At 42.0% G+C, this 19,975-nt stretch overlaps 1 protein-coding gene across 1 annotated transcript in view; it reads right to left on the bottom strand.

The window, feature by feature from the left end:
- Positions 1-4,418: 4,418 nt before the first annotated feature.
- The window catches only part of faf1 (Fas (TNFRSF6) associated factor 1), a gene marked incomplete at its 5' end in the record, with an annotated part of 59,615 nt that continues 44,058 nt past the window's right edge, over positions 4,419-19,975 (bottom strand). The window contains 4 exons of the mRNA XM_079221092.1: positions 4,419-5,466; positions 12,523-12,738; positions 16,426-16,503; positions 17,092-17,172. Of these exons, the coding sequence (XP_079077218.1) occupies positions 5,383-5,466; positions 12,523-12,738; positions 16,426-16,503; positions 17,092-17,172 (459 nt within the window). The 3' untranslated portion in view covers positions 4,419-5,382. The remainder of the gene's footprint in view (positions 5,467-12,522; positions 12,739-16,425; positions 16,504-17,091; positions 17,173-19,975) is intronic.

The following is a 19,975-nucleotide window of genomic DNA, read 5'->3' as shown; positions in this document are numbered from 1 at the left end:
TCTACCGTCCACACAACACGTAAACATCTGAGTGAGACGCGCTCCCCATCAGCGCCCCCTGCGCCTCCAGTCACACCAGCACAACCAGCAGCATGTATGCGGTCACATTAAATTCACATTGTCGTTATTTTAGAAGTCCTAACCAATAGTATACATTTACATTTTCCTTCGACATCACATGTGAACGATTCTGATTGATGGCAAGATGGTTTTAAATGTCAAACGAATCAGTTATTAAACTATGATATTGTCAGCACATGCAGCACCCTACATTTTCAGATGTTTTTTTTCCCTGCACTTACATTCTCCACTGCAGACTTCTTAAATTCAATACATTACATTCTGACATAAAATATACAATGTCATGTTCTTTGCTCTGTCTGCAAAGAAAAAACGAAAGGGAGACATTGAGTTGGTCAGCTGACCCTCATCACGCAATTTAAGATAACTTTAAACACACACACAAAGTGGCATTGATTTCATGAAAAAGACAAATCCATTAAGACATATTCTTTGTATATAAATATGAAAACATGTTTTGAATTGATAAGTAAAAACAAATGAAGTAAATCCAGATGTATTTGCCGGTTTGTTATTGGATGAAGAACACCGACAGCAGACAGCACGACGGGGATCCGCAGGTCGCTGCGTGGCCGAGAGCATCTTTATATATATATATATATATATATATATATATATATATATATATATATATATATATATACATATATATATATTCACCCAATAAAACTGGGTTGGCCTCCAGAGCTGCAGCCAGCAGAGAGACACAAGGGACATGGCTGCTCAAACTGCACCGGTTATATATCAGAGGGAAGAAAAACAACTTTGAACACTTCCAATAGTGACAATTAGCTAAATTAACTATTTTTTTCTGGCTATTTATTTGTTTGGCTCTCCTACAATGAGTGGATGTTAATAAAGCACGTGGATGTTAATAAAGCATGTGGATGTTAATAAAGCATTATTATTATAAAAAGCATCCGGGCCCACACCGTTTTGCGCCTTTAAAGAAACGCCGACCGATTTCAAGGCCATATTTAAAAAAAAAAAAAAAAAAAAAATATGATTGGTTACATGGCTGCGAGTAAAATGTTTTTTTTTTTTTTCAAGATAAAACCCAAAGTCTCTGCATGTCTATTGTGTCATTAACAAACAGTACTGTGAGCGGAGCGAGACAGAGAGGCATGGATGACCCTCCCTTTGTGCCCCCCCAACAGTTTAAGCTGCACACATTCTGTTTCTTTGCGTCTCTGAGAAAGTAAACTTGGGGTGACCCTCCAGGTTAGGCCCGTCTGGGACACAGGCGGGGATCCTGTGATGCAAGGAGCCGCCGCGCTCTGAGCTCTCGGTGGTACCCACTTCAAAAGGAGGGAGGAGAGATCACTTGTGTCGGGAATTCTGTTCCGTCGCCAGTGCGCTGCATTCTTGACCCCGGCGGAGCTGGTTAAACATCACGGACGCTTTCCTCTTTTGTCATCGGAGAATCAAGACAGCAACCTGATGTTGCCACCACTGAATCTGTGTCAGGGGAGCCGGCAGTAAGCTCATTACCACACAGACACTTTCTCATCCCGCGGTGTCGCGTTTAAGGGCTGCTGCTGCTGCCGAGAAGGCGCTGATTAAGACATCCTGCTCAAGTTTGACTATGTCAGGAAAAAATAAATAACACTACTTATAAAACAAAAATCAACAAATTAATCAAATTAAACGAAAAAAAAGGATGAAATAAATGATTAAAGGCAAATTTGTGTAAAATTTGAGAAGATTTTAAAGAATGCTTCACTTCATCTTCTTTAAAAAACTGGACAATTGACATGAAGAGAGTGCACGGCATTCAACATCTGTTTTTATTTCGCCTCACGATGATTCTGAATGTGTCAACAAATATATAAATATAAATAAATATAATAATGAATAATTTGCTTGAAATAGTGCTTCACTTAATGGAGGCCCAACAAACTGATCTCACTGTTTCTATTGTGTGGCGGGAAATTACAAATATGTAATGTGTCTTAATTAAGTCAGTGTGGTATTCAAACTTTGAATTCCAAAATAAATAAATAAATGTTTTAATCTAACAGGTTAACATGTCATTCTTTCTTCCCAACAAAAAAAACAAAACAACCGATGGCAAGTTGGGTCAGGAAGCAGAGGGAATATCCTGATGTCTCATCAGCATTTCCGACCGTATCAGCGTCACCGTCATCAGCGGCACAGAGGAACATGCCCGCGCACATAACGCTCAAAAAGCTGCGTGATAGAAACTGTAATCTCACACCTGAGAGGAGCGCCACTATGCGCGCTGCTCCCACCTGACAGGCGAGCAGCGGTGCACCTGTCTGTGTGTCTGTCTCACCTGTGTGTGTGTGTGTGTGCGTGCGCGTGCGCGTGTGTGTCTCTCTGTCTCACCTGTGTGACTGTCTCCTGCAGAAACGCAGCGGCTTCACGCTCACTGAGCTCCCTGCCCTGCTCCGCCCTGCTACGACCTCGCCCTCGCCCCGAGCTGCACGTGTGCGCGTGTGTGTGCGTGTGTCTCACAACCATTTGGCACAAGCCCTAAACGTTACTTCCTTATAACCAACCATATGTAGCTTTAAGTTCAGGCATCTTTAGTGCAATGTCCTCATGAAGTCAGAAATCAATTAACTGGGCGACCCACCGTTTGATTTTCTGTCATTGTAGCTGAAAGGTCACCGAGGGGTATTTGACCCTGTTGTGTCTTCTTGCTGCTCCATCATACAGCAGGATAAAGGCCACGTCGAAAAGGCTGCAAAATGTGCCACAATATACATGGATCTCATGGACAAAGTCAATGCCAAAGATGAGTTTGTCAACTTTTCAAAACTTTCAATGACTTGCTTTCAAGTTGTAAGGCCAACCTAACTCTTCACAATAAAAGAGTTTTAATTTCCTTGAGTAACAAATATCAATAGTTGAAAATCAGGATATCTTTGTCACACCTTGTTTACTTGCTGAATACATTTTAATTAAACGGAGAAAGAGAGACAGGATTTGTCCTGCAGGGTTTCTGTCGCAACTGCTCTTGTCTGGTCAAACCCATGGACGTGCGGCTGGCTGAGCACATCAGGTCGACTCATTCCTCGCGTGAGAAACCAGACGAACCCATGATGATCGTGTACTCGCTGTGTGTATTACACAAGCAGCTACTCAGAACTTGCATTTCCAAAAAAACAACGTGGCTAAGATTGACCTTTTAAAACAATTTGATGGCATTATTCAAAGAGAGATAACTCTCTATTCCACAAACTCAAAACAACTTGAACAGACTGTTTGCTTTCCTCATTTATCATGTAACTTTGACTTTTAGAGATTATAGTTGTACAATCATTTAGCAAAGGCCCAATGATTCATCGCACAACCAATAGCGGCTGCTTATGAAACATTTCAATATCAACTTTAAAGACCGACATCAACTTAGTTTTGTAATTGTTTTTGATCGACCTTTCCCGCATCACAGCACCAATCAATATTCTACATTCTAGTAATTCCTCCCCAGTCTTACAAATCATCAACTCTTGATCTGCACTAATTACATATTCTTGTTGCGTTTCTTTTCTTCTTTTCCTGAAGCCGTTTGTTTGTGACGCTCGCTCTGCTGGGGTTCTCAAACTTTGCTTTTAGCCGACAGAGGAGCCCTCATACAGATGGAGGGCTAAGCCGGCGTGATCTCTTCTCGCTGAAGGCAAGAAATTAGCTGCAGTGTGTCTGATATTACCAGGTGGCGTGTGAGTGAGAATATTAAAACATTGCAAAAGCGCTCTGGATGGTAACAGATGTGAAGATGCAGGTCTAAACTTTGGGATCCGTAGAAATGGAAACTGGACAACCGTGGGCAAAATTGGCAGCGCGTTCAGGTTATCTTGATTATAATCAAACTTGCATTAATATAAAACATTAATAAGAAGTTGAACATGAATGGGAAGACCGCCAATCAAGATATTTAGCAGTGTAACACAACGACTTTTGTGATTTACTTCTTTTGACTCGGGCTTTAAAGCAGCCAAGTCTAAAAAGTTTTCGCTGATAGATTTCAAAGACGTCCGAAATCTACAACTCAGATTTGTTTAAAGAAACGGCTTTGCTAAATCCATTAATAATCATACATGAATAAAATATGAAAATATGATTAAATTATCCCCTGACATGATGCAGAAATTGATATTAATTGCAAAGTTTGATGTAAAATCCGATGATCTTCCATGTACTCTGATCACAAATCTTTGCTTAACTTCAGAGAATTAGGAAATAAAAATAAAATCACGTTTGAATAATTTGAAAGTGTGTGTGTGTGTGTGTGTGTGTGTGTGTGTGTGTGTGTGTGTGTGTGTGTGTGTGTGTGTCAGGAGGTGTTTCAACAGATTTCCGGGCGAGACAAATTGATGTTCATATTCATATATTTTATATAATGTATATCAAACTAAAACTAATACAGCATCAAACTTAAAAAGGATCAAGAGAAAAAAAGAAAAAGAAAAAATAATAACAGAAAACTTAGCAGTCCGCCGGCTGGTGGAGCGGTGGGTGTTAAGACCGGGGGCAGCGGAGACCGGGGCGCTGCAGATGCTGCAGGCGCCCCGCCACGTCCCGTTACGCCTCATCCCCGCGGCAGACAGCGGACGGAGGGATCCAGGGGAGGAAGGAAGGGCGGAGAGGGCACAGAAAGTGGAGTTTGGGGAGGTTAAGGGAGGAAATACATAGTGGAGATGAAACCACCCTGACTTCTGCCAGGCAACATCTCTTCTTGCAGTTTATTTTATTTCCTTTTTTTCTTCTTTTTTTCGCATTTTTTTGATTTCAAACACAAAAAAAAACCATGTTCTAAAAAAAGCAGCCTTGGTGTGTTGAATGTGGACACAAGGGGAACAAGTCCATGTTTTTTTTTCTTTTTTTTTCCTGTGAAAGATTTGTCTTCTCAGTCTCTTGATTCTGTTATCGTACTGATTTGTGTTGTCGGAACGTGAAGTTGTGGAGCGTGAGAGAGAGCGAGAGAGAGAGCGAGAGAGACAAAGAGAGAGAGAGAGAGAGAGAGAGAGGTTTGAGGAGGTGAATGTTTGGCTGTGTGCTTGTGATACTGTCTTTGCTCCTCTGTGCAACACGTGTACACTAGGCATTCATGTGCCACGACCAGGCCGAGGGCAGAAAAGCTTACTTGCACTTGTGTGTCACTGGACGTGCATGCCAGTGTGTTTATGTACGTCTGAGAGGATTGGTTGTGTGTGTTTGTTTGTGTGTGTGTCGTGTCGTGTAGGCCCGGACTGGTGGGGCCCATGCTCGGTGACTAGTGTGTGTCCAGCCAGTTCATCAGTCAGTCGGTCCTCTCAGCCATCAGAGGGCCAGTTCCTATTCTTTAGCCTCCAGGAAGAGCGTCTCCTGCGGAAACAACTTGGCCTCCAGCAGAGTCGACCCCGGATCCATCTGGGTGATCTGAGAAGAGACAAGGTGGAGGGGGAGTAGAGAGGATATATCAGACCACCGGCAATCAAATGTCTTAATACTTGGGCTGTAACTAGGGATTAGTTTCATCATCAATTCATCTGACATGTTTCTCTCAATTAACCAATCAATCCTCATAAAATGGTGAAAAATGCCCATCACAACTTCCCAGATGTCAAAATGTCATATTCAAATGGTTTGATTAGTTTAACTAACAGTTCGTTAACCAAAAATATTCAAATGTACAATGGTATAAAACAGAAAAGCAGCAAATCCTCACATTTGATGAAGCAGAACCAGCAAAAAAAACTGGAAAACAATCATATTTGTTTGCAAAGATTTTTCTGCCAATGGACTAATCCATCATTTGACTAAGTGTTTCCTCGCTGCTAAGTGTCTTATATTTTTCTTCTGTGTCGGCCTTCCACACCAAGCTGCTATTTTTGAAGAATATATTTTAACCAAAGCGCTCAGCAAAGTGGATAGCAACAATACTGTTAGAGAAACCTTTGTAGTCTACGAGCTTATGACACACAAGCAGGTTTTAAAATCTACGGTTTAATCCTAAAATATTTACTCCTTTGCCGATGGTCTCACCATATATGCCCTGCAATCCAGACCGGAGAACAGTGTCGCTTTACTGAGTTCATTGAATGAGTGTGTGTATGTAAGAAGGTGTGTATTATTCTAACATCATGTTTTTAAAAAGTCAAGGCAGTAATCTGAGCATCTAGAGCTTCATTTCCCTAAGAGGGATCATCAGGTTTGTTTTCTTAAAAAGGCTCCAATCCAGAACAAACTGATGAACGCTACAGGACAGGAGAAAGTGTGTGTTGTAAAATCTAGTGTGTGTGTGTGTGTGTGTTTATAGAGAGTAGTGGTGATTCAGAGGAGAACTGTGTGTTCTTAATGGCTAACAATGCCTAATTTCAGCTGTGACAAAGGTCAAACAGAAACGTAGAGGAGAGAAACATGTATGTGCGTTCAATGCTCTGCTCGACAGCTATTGTCTGACAGCAGAGGAATAATGCAGTGCCACCCACAACGGAGGTGATCGAGTTAGCTGACATGAAGGGGGTCTGGCCTATGTTTTTCTCTTAGCTTATGTGAGCTAATCACTGGAGGGGTTGTGTTACATCGGGCCAATCTAACACCTGGGCTGAATGGGCGAGGTGGTGTGACACCGAGATGTGTCCAGGGCTTATCTGATGACTGCTGCGTCAGCCCATCTGATTAGGGCTCCTATTCTAACCTCACAGTGGGATAATTAACCAGCTCCCTGTACCTGCTGTAGAAGGTCGGGGGGCAAGCGAACGCGGTAAAGGTCGACCTCACAACAAGCAGCGAGATGGGTCTGAGACGGACTATTGTTGGGAATGAAATGTGAACTCTGACCGTGAACTGAACTACAACTTCACCCACAATCCCCTCCTGCAGACTATGTGACCAGTGGCCTCACCATCAAGGGGTTTAAAAAGTGCAAATAAAGCTTTATACATAAATCCAATACAAATCGAACTCATTTAATTTCTTAAACTCCCAAGAACAATGTAAGAGATCTCAAATCATCTCAAACAACGGTGATGAACAGTGAGTCTATGTTTGCTCCTAAATAGCTTCTATTTGAGACAGAAAGCAACCAAAAGAATAGAACAAAATCTACACATTTAAACTTGTGTGAAGTACAAAATCTGTAAAACTAGAAGGTGTTTTCAGGACTCGGAGAAAAGGGTGAGGCAAGAGGAAAAAGGAAGCAAGTAAAAAAGGGGAAGGTGATGAGGACATATCAGACAACCCATCCATCTCCCATGGGTGTTTGGAAATGTCGACAGTCTTTGACTCCATGTCTTTCATCTCCTTGTCCTCATTTCAACGTGTCATTTAGACTCCTGACTTTTCAGCGGGGTCCCTGGAAGCCCGGCGGTGGCAGGGAGGGGTTGCCACGCCAACCTTGTGCCCCTCACCCAGTCAGCCGCCTCACAGCACAGCGGGGAGGGAGATGCCATGAAGAGAGGTAAAATGGTGTGTGTCTGTTTAGGAGTGTGTGTGTGTGTGTGTGTGTGTGTGTGTGTGTGTGTGTGTGTGTGTGTGTGTGTGTGTGTTTGCTGCAAACAGATTCCATCCCGGCAGCGGGGAGAACGACAAACAGGGCTGCTGCGTTCTTCTTCCCACCTCAGGAGCAGCGCGTCGCAAATGGCTGCCATGCTAATGAACCCGACAGGCTGTTGTGACACCACAGCATCAGGTAGGAGTAAATGAGGCTTTGGGGTGGAGCAGGTGTGTGTGCAGACGTGTGTCTGTGGTCTGCATATAAGCCTGTGTGTGTGTGTGTGTGTGTGTTTCGTGAATTCAGGATGAGAGTTGGTGCTCGTATAGTGCACCAGGGAAAAACGATGGGGGAGAGCAGCATCTGACTCTCAAAAAGAAAGTAGGGAAACAAGATGCCACACTGACACAGGAGACGGGCGCCATCGGTGATTGTTTACATTGTTATCCAATTAACAGACCATAAGCATGGAGGCATCTGTCAACAAACAAAGCTGTTGTTTTTCCTCTGCTCTGCCTAAGCCATTTTCTCTCCTCCTGTGCCTACACAGCCATGCATGCATGCATACATACATACATACATACATACATACATACATACATACATACATACATACATACGTACATACGTACATAAGACAGACACAATCAAGCTCTCTGCTTTGCAGTTAGTTTTTAACCTTGAGTCAATATAATTGTCATCCGCCATTTAGATCAAATCAATCAGATAAATTAGGGACCGACTATTTTAAAAGATTAAATTAATTTGCAAAGACTTTCCTCCATCTCAATAGCATTTGTGAGAAGAAAAAGGTTTTCCAAAAGTTAATTAAAAATACACAAATGAACAGAATAAATACTCAATTGAACAAAAGCAAAAAGCAAAAGAGGTTATACAATATCTAGAGGCTCAGCATTTAAAAAAAAGCCTAATTTTAAAACTGGAACTAATTAAAAACACAGATGGTGCTCCTCGGCAATCTTTGATATTTTGTCTTTACTTTCCTGTGAAAAAATATACGACATAAAATAATCAGCTAATATCAACCTTGTGTATTTGGCGTTATCAAATAGCAGATCTCAACGGTCAAAACCACATAATTAGCACTTATCGTGCAAGTTAAAATAAATACCATTACTGTAAGGCACTTGATTAAAATGAATAAAATACACTGATAACAGAGGAGGCGACACTAAGCAATGCTGAGCCGTGAAAGAAAAGAAAGGGAAAATAAACACAGGCCCTCAAGATGTCCGTTTCCAACATAATCAAACATGCAGCTGAAATAACGCATTTTTAATGAAGCCATTACAGGCCCTACTATGTTAATTAAAACCAAATAACGTGTCTGTTTTAAACTAGTGTTGTCAAGTGTTTATTTGGCCAATTACAAAAGCAGTGGGAGATCATTATCTGCTGCCAGGAGCGTTGACAGCACGTAGCGCCGGGGCGTGAACAGAAAAGAACAGACCAGAATGCGGTACTTCAAACGAAGAAATGCACCGCACAGACCGGACGGATGGGGGGAGTAGGACTGAGGGGGGGAAACAGAAAAACTGGAAATGGAGAAGAAGAGAAAAGAAGCCAAAAGGAGAGAAAATACTGAAATTAGATTAAATAGTTTATGCTTTAAAAATATATTTAAAGGCTATTTTTTTTTTTAAGGGCTAAAAAAAGAAAAGGGATTTAAGAGAGAGATGGGGGGGGGTGAGAAGGCATATGGAGGATACAAAGGCTGGAGAGCAAAACAAAAGTATAATTGAGCAGGGAGGTAGAGAGGCAGGGGGAGAGGGAAAGAGGAGGGAAAAGGGAGGCAGAGGGAGGGAAAGCTGGGAGGCAGAGGAGCAGGGGAGGGTTGATGAAGGGGTTGAGATCCTGAGAGTTAGACTCGGACTTCAACATTACCAATGTTAATGTAACATATATTTTGAATAATAAATTGTTCCTGGAATTGTTTACAAAAATTAATAAAATAAAAAAAGTTGAATTAACATTAATTAAATTCGTAAAATGTGTCCTTGAAAATTCCAGAATCTATACATATGCAAGATAAAATGTGTTATACCTACTTCACAAAAAAAGAAAGTGCGTTGTCAGCGTATGTGCATTGGAGGCATCAAGTTTCCGCGTGAATAAGTTTTCATATTTGCTTCCAAACTAGCTGTGATGTCACCAAATCCTCCCGTACGTGAAACGTCTTAAAAGCCTTCTGGTGTCAAACCCGCGCTGCAAAACAAAGCTCAAAAACCCAAGTGAAGTAACAATAAGCAAAGCGCGTTTTTGAGCCGAGATCACAGAGATACCGGCCCGTGTGTTAGAGTGCACAAAGCCACATTTCACATCCGTGCTGGGCGATGAAGCAGAGTGCTGAGCAGCTCCACGAAGCTGCGGCTTTGTGTTATGTGTGGAGAGAATATTATAAGAACAGTCCCGCGGAAGAAACTTTGAGTGCTTAGAAAATAAACCGCCGCAGTTCTTCCTGTGAATACGATTCTTTCATGATAGCGGGACAAGAAAAACTAAACATACCAGCATAACAGATGTAAAATCTATTTCAGTACAATGCTCAGCCTCTTCTGTGCCACTGTTTATTTATCCTGCATCTCAGGTTTTGTCTCAGAATCATCCGGGAGAAATCACTGACAGAGCTGGAAGATGGATTAAGAGAAGGTGAAATAGAGTACAGTATCGCAGTGAGAAAACTAATACGCAGGTTCGACAGTGTTTGGGTGTCTATGAGCGGCCGGGCAGGAAGAGCCGACAGCCAATTTATTATACCAGCAGTCTAAACATGTTCACCGCGAGCTGAAGGAAGAATACCTCGGGCCTTTCCACAGCGGTTGGTGCTCAACAAGTATCAAAGAAAAAGGAGGAAATTCTTGAATGGAGAGCTGAAAACTGAAACACTAAAAGTCTCCCCCTCCTTCCTCAAACTCGCTGACAGTCATAGAAACGGAGAAAGGGTTAGCTCCCTGAGCACGGCTAAGCCTAGTACAAATGATGCCAGTGTAAGGCCTGCTGTAGTGCTGAAGAGATAAGCCACTGATACCAAATGTTGGGGAACAGACTGAGTCCAAAAATTGGAGACTAATAGACACTTATCGGCGGAAAAAAAAGAAAAACACGGCTCAAAAACGGGATTTGACTCTGACGTTTTACATAAAATTGTCAAAAGACGATTTACAAAATGTGAATACGGCCGTGTGACGAGATGTACCGATCGCCAACAGACCTTTCTCCGGGGTCAATAATGTTGTAGTGGCAGCCAGAATTATTCAACGCAACTGGAGCAAACCCACTAATTTGTGCGACAGCTGAATGTATGGAAATGAAATAAAAGCAAGCTCGCGAGGAGGGAAACGGCAAAAGAAAGAGTGACAGTGCACAAAGCTGCTGAAAACTAGAAAAGGGAAAGAAGGTTTCAACAGTGCAGCATTACAAATGCAATAGTGGTCTATCCTCTATCCTCTGATCCTGGCAGAGCAACAGTGAGAGCGTCTGGACGGGATGGAGGCTTTCTATGCTCCCTCTCATTTAATTACAACACAGAGCTGCAGGATTAGACAGGGGCCTGTGTTCACAGCCTCATACTGGCACTACTACTGAGCTGCTTCTCTCCTCTCTTTCCCCAAATCTCTCGCCTTTCCCTTTTCTGGAATTATCTCCCATCTTCTTCTTTTTAATAACTTCCCCACTTGTCTTCTCCATCCTTTTCTCTTTCAGACTGTTTCTCTGATTAAATCTTTTCTTTGTTTAAGCTTTTGTCTTCTCTGTTCTCTTTTTTGACTAGTTCTGCAGTCACCATCCCCTCCTCGTTTCTCTACCCCTCTAATCCTCCCATCCTGTTTTTGCCGGAATTTCATCTGCGATGCAGACACATCTTTATCTCTGTCTCAAACACATGTTTACTCTTGATTATAAAGAGACAACTGTGAATCCTTTAAGTGACAAAGTTGTGAGCGGGGCATGTGTTTGCTTGAAAATATTTGTGCATGTGTTGAAGTGTGTGATTGTGACGAAATGAAGAGTGTGAGCTACGCGTTAATGTGTGTGTTAGTTTGAGGTGTTTGTGCCTCAGCGGTCTCTACAGACTACGATGGCACACTGCCTGGGCAAGCCTACACACACACACACACACACACACACACACACACACACACACACACACACACACACACACACACACCTCTATACAACCAACACTACCCACCCCTCCACAATCACTCCTCTCTTGATTAATGGAAATCCCATTTTTGTTTCCAGCAGCATGGCTAATTAAACTGGTAGTTAAAACAGAGCTCATTAGCTCTCTGCCACCGAGCGCGGCGACTCGGCCCTCTAATGACTGGTTGTAGATGGCTGAGTGCTGCCGGGCGTCAGCAGTAGAGCCATAGAGAATACTACTGTTAGTGCTGACAACTGTATCCTAACGCACTCATAGTGTACTGTATTCACAATGGACTGATACTAATTAATATTCACAGAATAATACGTGTGCGCAGGTGGATGGATAAACAGCGGGCTTAGCTTGCTCCATCACAGGTACGAGTAAACAAAAGCAGCGACATACGAGCGCTGCTGCAGCGCGCTCGCTGTAAAAACAATGACAAAAAGCAAGAAAATAATAAATCAACCGGACCCAACAGATTGCCTTAACTATTGTCTCTGCTACTCTGCACTCACAGCCGCCGACTGAGGTGGAGGCCAACCGAGAACGGAAAAGCCAATTATAGCTGTGGATCTCTCCAGCAGAGATGTTAGCTGTGGTCGAGGACACTTCATAACCTGCTGCTACTCTGGGCAGAGAACTGTTATGAAAGACAGCGCAGAGACAGAGATTTGATGACTATGATGTCTTTCACTCTCCACTTGTGAACTGATCAGCTGACATGTGTTGGTCTTTTAAAGTCCTTTCACTGGACACATACAGGCAGAAGACGCTCATTATTTTTGCTATCGTGCTGGCTTTCTAAGTGAGAGAAGGAAGGTGTAACACTCACATTTTTACGAGGGAAGGTGGTGAGGAGCTTGAACTCTTCGAAGGGGTATCCCTTGGAGGCCACGAAGTCGAAGAGGACCTGAATCTTACAGCTGCCCAGGAAACGCCTTTCCAGAAACTCGCCACTTGGTGTGCGGATGCGCAGTTTGCTGATTTGCTCTGCTGAGTCCTCGTCGGGCTCCGGCGGTAGGGCCTGCTCCAATGACAAGCGGATTGCCTGCAAGAATTTTACTTTGGTCAGTACAGCACATTGATAACTGGCAACACTTTATATAATAATAACGAGAGAAAATGCCAGATTTCTATTAGGCAAAGGGTCTAATTGTTTAAAGGCGGACTTCATTGTTTGAAGAAAACAGAGGGAACATCAATACAAAATTCACAAAATGATGCATACTCTATCCGTGAATAACAATAATACATCAAAAATGATTAGAGGAAATGAAAGGAGTAAAAATGAGTAAATAATATAGTGATTCACGGTGTTGATTGAAGGCAGGGATGTTTACATACAGGTGCTGGTGAGGTGCAGCTGTCATTACTGCTGCTGCAATTCTTTTTTTCAAGCCTCTGAGTGTAATAAAGTCTCGACAGTAGATCATTTTACAGTTGGTTGACAGCAAAGTGAGCATGAGTAATATTATGACAGGGTGGACAAATGTAAAGTTACTCGGTCAATACAGTGATGATCTAAAATTATAAAAATGAATGAATCGTTTATTAAAAAGGAGGGGAGAGGGGGTGAAGGCTTTCCTGATTAAAACATCTTCATTAAAACATATCTGTAAAAGACACATATTCATAAAATGTATTGAAAAATAGCTGGAGAGGAAGGAAGCTTAGTCAAAGTCCTCTGGAATAGAATTTCAAAAAAATAATCTGAGATTCAATAAAGTGTAACATCAAAAATCAACCCCTGGCTCTCTGTTTATTGTACAATTTAACCAGAAATTCAACAGTAACGCTGGCAGTAATGAAGATGATGACACACTATCCAAACAAGTGTGAAAGACAAGCCAAGAAGTTGCTCCCAGAGTCCGATTGCCGAACTGTTGCCTCACATTAATTAAAGGTTATTCTTGTCCTGAGAATGTTATTGAATTAGTTGCCCTGCGTATCACCCTGCTCCCTACAGCCTGGTGTGCCTCAGAAGGTTGCCAAGTAGCATGTCAGTATTTTACAAAACAGCCAAGTTTCACACTTTCTTGCCGTTGCTCTGTCTTTTAAGAACAATCTGAGGTTTAGCTTGTTGAATATCTATATCAGTGGAATAATCAGTGTCGACCACAAAAAGATTAAAGTCTTGTTTCATAAGAGCTGATTTTAAGGACACTATACTTGGTAATACAGTCGACACCAGAGTGAGTGTCTCACAGCACAAAGACCACCATCAACTGTCGTCCTCCACATCGGAGGCAATCAGCTCTCCTGTGCTTCAAAAATCACGCTTCAGCTGCTCCCTGGAGCCTCTGTCCTTGCTCCCCTCTGCTCCTTCCCACCGCCTCCCTCCTCCCCCCCGCCTTGTTGTTCCTGTTTGGCCAGCCGGGGAGCATATGCTGTGACAACACGCCCCGGCTTTATTTACAAACTATAATGCAATTATATTTCATAAGAGTGTACAACAGTAGCTCATTAGCAGCTTCTGGTGTTGGGTGGGCAGGGTAGCGCGCGTGCCGCTCCACCGTCAGCTCCCTCAGGTATAAGAGCTGATGCTGACTGAGTTAAAGGGCCCCCCTGGGGGGCAGACTTGCACACATATACACATACACCCACACATAATAGACAGGCGTGTGTGTGTGTGGTGGTGGGGGACATACACACGCAGACAGGCAGTCGACCACAGACACAAGCACAAACACCCACACAGGTAAAGGGGTAGCGTCCCTCTAGAAACCACAGGACACACGTCTGGTCGAGCCTCGGGCCCAGGCTGCTCCACACAAACAATCAGGAGCATCTATCCGTCCATTTATCCGCCTCTCCAGCTCCGCTCGGCTAACCACAGAAAGCAAACAGATGACGGGTGGGGGAAGAGAGGTGCACCTGACAGCCGCACAACTGTATGCTAAGATCCCTGAAGGAGGTAAATAGTAAAGTCTACCTACACAGGTGCATGCACATACAGCCCACCTCAATTCACCAGCTCCTACTTTCATCTCACTCTTCTTTGCACAAAGGCACAAAATCTCTCAGAAAGCATTCCCACTAGCATTGCCCGCTCTCTGGGGCAACTGATGTTTTTGTTGTGTCTGAAGTTTTTGTCATATATACACGACTAGATTACTACCTCAGAAAACAACAAGAAAGAAATATCTTGAGTTCAGAGGTAAAAACGGTTTATACGGTGGACTCTTGACCCTCTCAGCTTGAACAGTACATTATTATATAAAAATATGTATTATTATTATGTTAAAACAATGAAACCTGGCACAGTATTCAGATGTATTGATATTTATTTAAGGATATTAGAAGTCAGTTCATGGTAAGTGACACCATATTAAGCCCGGAAAGGCAAAAGAAGCAGATGCCTCTCTCTATCTTTTGTAATATAAATGCTAAAATAAAATTATGACTGGTTTACTTGAATAGGTACATACAAATGGAGGTAATTATTTTATACAATATACATTTCTTCTACTATATCTATTGTAGATTTTTTTTTGTCTGATTTCAGCTGCTACAAGCGGCTAATGAATTATGAACTTCTTACATTACTGGTATTTAAACGTTTGTGGTATGTACAGTATACTGTATATATGTTTTTTTCCAACAAAAATGAAGAAATGAAGCACTCATTAATTAAATCAATAAGTTAAGTAACTAATACAATTTAAATAATATATGTTTTAATGCCAATTCCTAATAATGTTATAATAACTATGTGGGCCATAGTCAGAACATGCAAAATGCAGTATTAAGTTGCCATTGTCCGGGTCAGGCAGCTGTCATTAGCGCTCATATTTGTGAATATCCCGACTGTAGCACAAACACTACACCAGTATGTGAGCACAGGGGACACCATGGAAACCATTGAGCTTGGGAAAGAGAAAAATTATATAAGTAGGCAACACCAGGCCAAAGTGTCTTTTGTTGTTTAAATACACAAGCGTGCACACACAGTGTGGTTAGTGGACTACAGTGATATAATTAAGAAGGCCCGGCCCGGGACTCTTTTGTTGTTGTCTGTTTAACTTAAGTGACAAATAACCTAAGCAAGCTGGGTCACCCAATACCTCCCAGTGCCCTGAGGCTGTCTGCTCTGCTGTTGAGTAAACAACATTTAGTGGGACTACACTGTATGACGATAGACTGTATTACAACATTGGTGCCATCCTCACAGCCAATTATTGTTTTTCCTGCATGCGTGACAGTGTGGGTGTCTGCCGCTGTGTGTGTGTGTGTGTGTGTTTGCCCCCTCTTCACATACAATAATTGTTTTCAAGTGAATATGTGTGTTTGCTTAGGTTGTGTTTGTGCACAAACCAGTGTACATGAATTGCCTCATTCTTTTGTTCGCCCGGGTTTCAATATGAGGCTGTGTGCTGCACCAGTGTAAAGCAGTCAAACAGAACAATAACTGTGTGCATGTAAGGTGACATTACCGGGGACGTGCCTCGCTGTAATTAGAATATTTTATTCTTCTGAGACGGCCGTGTGCCCGTTCACCCACTCTACACACGCTTCACTGACTGGCAGGCTTCACCCAAAATCACAATCTAATTGAGTCAGTGACATGAGAGCAAGACAGATACAACAAATTAAAGAAAGAAAGACAGCACAATGGCACAATCACTGTGCGCTGGAAACACATATCCTTGTTCGGCATTGCACTGATCAAGTTGGATTATTAATTTAGGTAATTTGGGTCATGTGCGTATGATGAGAGTATGGCGGATCTTCTCACCTCCTTCTCATCCTCCTGCTCCTTTTTCATCCGTTCCAAGCGGACCTGCTCGGCCTCTTCTCTCTCTTGGACTTCTCTCTGAACAAAGAAAAAAAAAGGAATTGATTCAAAGGGATGCAACAGCAGAATCAAAATCTAAATGTGACTTTGAAAGTTGAAGACTGGTACTATGTTTCCCACTAATTGTTACCGATATCTTATTAGATATCATCACTTTTTTAGACACTCAAGTAGCTAAATCTAATACAAGCTAATAACATTACACAAAACCTAAGAAAAGTAGGAAATCCAGGCATTTGTAAAGCTGGAATGACTGTTAATTTACTTGATATAGGACTTCTATTATTGAATTATCTTCACATGTGCTGTATAATTTTCTATTAAAACTGTGTTGTGCTAATTAGCATTAAACCCTGAAAACAGCAACTCCACAATATTTAACTTTTACTAGCAACACAAATTACTTGAAATTGCACAATAAGAAAAGATTTCATTTTCAGATTCATTTCCCCATTAGCTGGGTCCCACTACAACGCAATATTCTATACATGTCAGCTCATAATCACAAAACATGCCGTACATGATGTACATGTGCTGGCTCGTATACCACATCTAACGCAGAGCGCATTCATTCAAGTGGATCATTTGTTTATTTTTTCGAAATACCTTTTTACGGTCAGCCTCTAAAGACACTTGGTAGGCCTCGTCCTGTTCCCTCTTCACAGTCTCTCTTGCCTCACGCTCGTCCTGGGTACAGACAGAAAGAAAGAAAGTGTTTTTTTTCCATTAACTAACAACATAATAAAAGGACACACAAGGACAAAACATGTGAGCCGAGGCGCAGGGTGTGGGAGCCGGAGAGAGCCGAGCAAAAGAAAATGCAGCACGTCAAGTGTGGTAACGTACAAACACCAGGTATGAAAGAGTCGCACCAGAGGGGCTTCATTGTGACCGTGCTGTCATTTACCAGAGCCGGAGCCTCTTTTATGCTTCCTCATCTCAGTTTCACCGTCCCTTTCTCTTTCATTCACTTTGCCTCTCTCTTCCTGTTTGTACAGAGGGAAGGGAACAGGCGGCCCTTCTCTTTCTACCTGCTGTGGCTACAAAGTGTTTTATAAAGACTGGGACTAAATACGAGCGTCCATTGTGTTAACAGTGCACAGCCATTAGTTTTCCATTTTCTGAAGGCCCATGCTGTGTGCCAGCCCGGATATGGCAAAGGAAGCTTATTGTGACGGTCAGAGGGCTACTGTGGAGCTAAGCAGTGGCTGAGCAAAAGGACAGTGTGTATTGTTGTATTCAAACAGAAAATGCAAAGGATACATTTGTGCTTTTGGCCCGCATAATAGATGGACATTGAAAGGAAACTGTAAAAGAATGGCAGAGAGGGACAAAAGCATCAAAAGTGGCCACCTTCAATAGACTGGCCCCAAGTCACGCAAACAAGGCACACAATAGATCACGTTTGATACCCATTTTCTACGGTTGTAATGTGTTTTCAAATGCACCATCTGCCTTGAATGACCTAATGCGCATGGGAAGCATGATGTGAAACGTTAGCCTACCATGTATCTGCTCAAAAACAACAAATGGAAAGATCTAATCTTTGGAGGACTTAACAGCTTTTCTTCATCTATATATATGTTGGCTACACATGTGCTGTTTGATAGTGGTCAGAAGTCCTAAATGAAAGCTGTCGCATATGTAATGTTTGCTCACAAAAGACATTTAAAAAACGGCTTTTTGCAACACTTATATGCAGTTGCCTGTGTCGCTTAGAGCTACTTTAATAGAGGCAAATTGTTTATGTAATTATTTGTTTTTGGACAACACTGGGGCTTTGTTCTGGGGCTCTGCTGGCAATTCACAGGAAGCCGGTCCAGAATAAACCTCTGCTCAGGTCCTTTCTGTGGACCTTGCGTGCTCCTCTGATGTTGAGTTATATTTCCCTAGGGTGCTTCAGTTTCCTCTAATATCAAAAGATATGCACGTTCGGTGCTCTTGACCATTGCTGAACATTGGTTAGTTTTGGCTTCTCATCACATGAAATGCATGTGAAATGAGTCTGACCCGAGCTGAAAAAGGCCTGTGACGCTGACAGACACAGACCACAAAACCTGCAGTGAGTTGTCCGTTACCAACTACTAAGCTAAAACACAGACAACCATAGGAATGGCTGGCCAGTCAGAAAGGTTGGTTGAAGGCACAATGTGGCTGTCCAGCTGCTCCATTTCCAGACAGACACAAAAGTCACTGTCAAAGTGGAATGTCTGGGTTGGGTGGGTGTCTGTGTTCGTGTCTGAGTTTGTCTTTTGAAAGGTGAGGTGGAGGAAAACTGAAAGAAGAAAGAAGGAAGGGAGAGAGGGAAATTCACCAATGCCTCAGAGCTGCTACAGTGAAGATGGGATTAGGCCAGTGTCACGCCTGACTTGCCCTTGGAGACGGGATAGGTCCCGTCAGATACAGGATATACCAAAATCCTGTGGTTATTGGTACTTATCACGAATAATCACACTGGAACATTACGCTTTCATTATCAATTATACTCTCTACGCTGTCTTTTTGACATTTTCACAAGCCGTTTCCTTCTGACAGGCCACACCTGGGTAATTATCACACTATAATACCTTTCAGAACAGCTTTACTAAACTCTTGTACCATGACGAGGCCAGTTGTTGCAATAATTATAAAAGAAGTGATGACAGCGCCGTAATAAAATACAACTACTTAGACAGTTATGGCAGATGCCATAACAAAAAGAGGGATAAAATCTGCTTGTAAGAAATAGAAACATGCACAATCATTTTTAAGACAATTTAGTGTCGTGGTTAACCAAATATAGAAGGCTTAATCTCATGTTTTCAAGATGACATAACAAGCATGTGTGCTATTATATTAAAACATTAACAAACTATAGTTTCAACATTCCACAATATTACTTAATGAGGTCAACATACAATGTAAGGTAGTCGACCAAATCAGTCCTCCAGTCTGAATCGGACTGGCTATTGAACGCCTATACCAGGCAAAATATGTTGTACAGAGTACCGGAAACTGTAGAATAGTGAAGGATTTCATGGATAGTTTGCATAAATTCTTGCTTATTCATTCTAAGATCAGTCAGGTCCTTATTTAAACAGTTTAATTTCTGCAAAGTTCTTGTCTGGCAACTTCAGTCAAGACAACATTTACCATTAGAGAACATTAGTATATATTTTTGATATACAAAAAAAAAAAAAAAAAAAAAAAAAAAATCACTTATATCTTTATCTGAATAAGGTATTGACAAAAACATCCTTTTGGTATCAGTACTCTAACTAATACTTAAAAAAAATCAAATGATACAAAGTGTGAACCAACCGTACAGCTCATGAGTCACAGTCTGATCTGACACATGGACATACTCTGAATACCTCGTCTCTTCTCGTCATTGATGATTTTTTTGATGTGTGACAATCCAAAAAGAACCCAGAGCATTGTAGCAATAAGAAGAAGAAGTCTAACCCTCAGGGTGTGTGTGTGCGTGTGTGACAGCCACTGTTCCCATAAC

The sequence above is a fragment of the Taurulus bubalis genome, assembly GCF_910589615.1.
Source record: "Taurulus bubalis genome assembly, chromosome: 7".
NCBI lineage: Eukaryota > Metazoa > Chordata > Actinopteri > Perciformes > Cottidae > Taurulus > Taurulus bubalis.
Note: the sequence above shows the minus strand (reverse complement) of the source record. Positions and strands in the feature narration are given on the sequence as shown.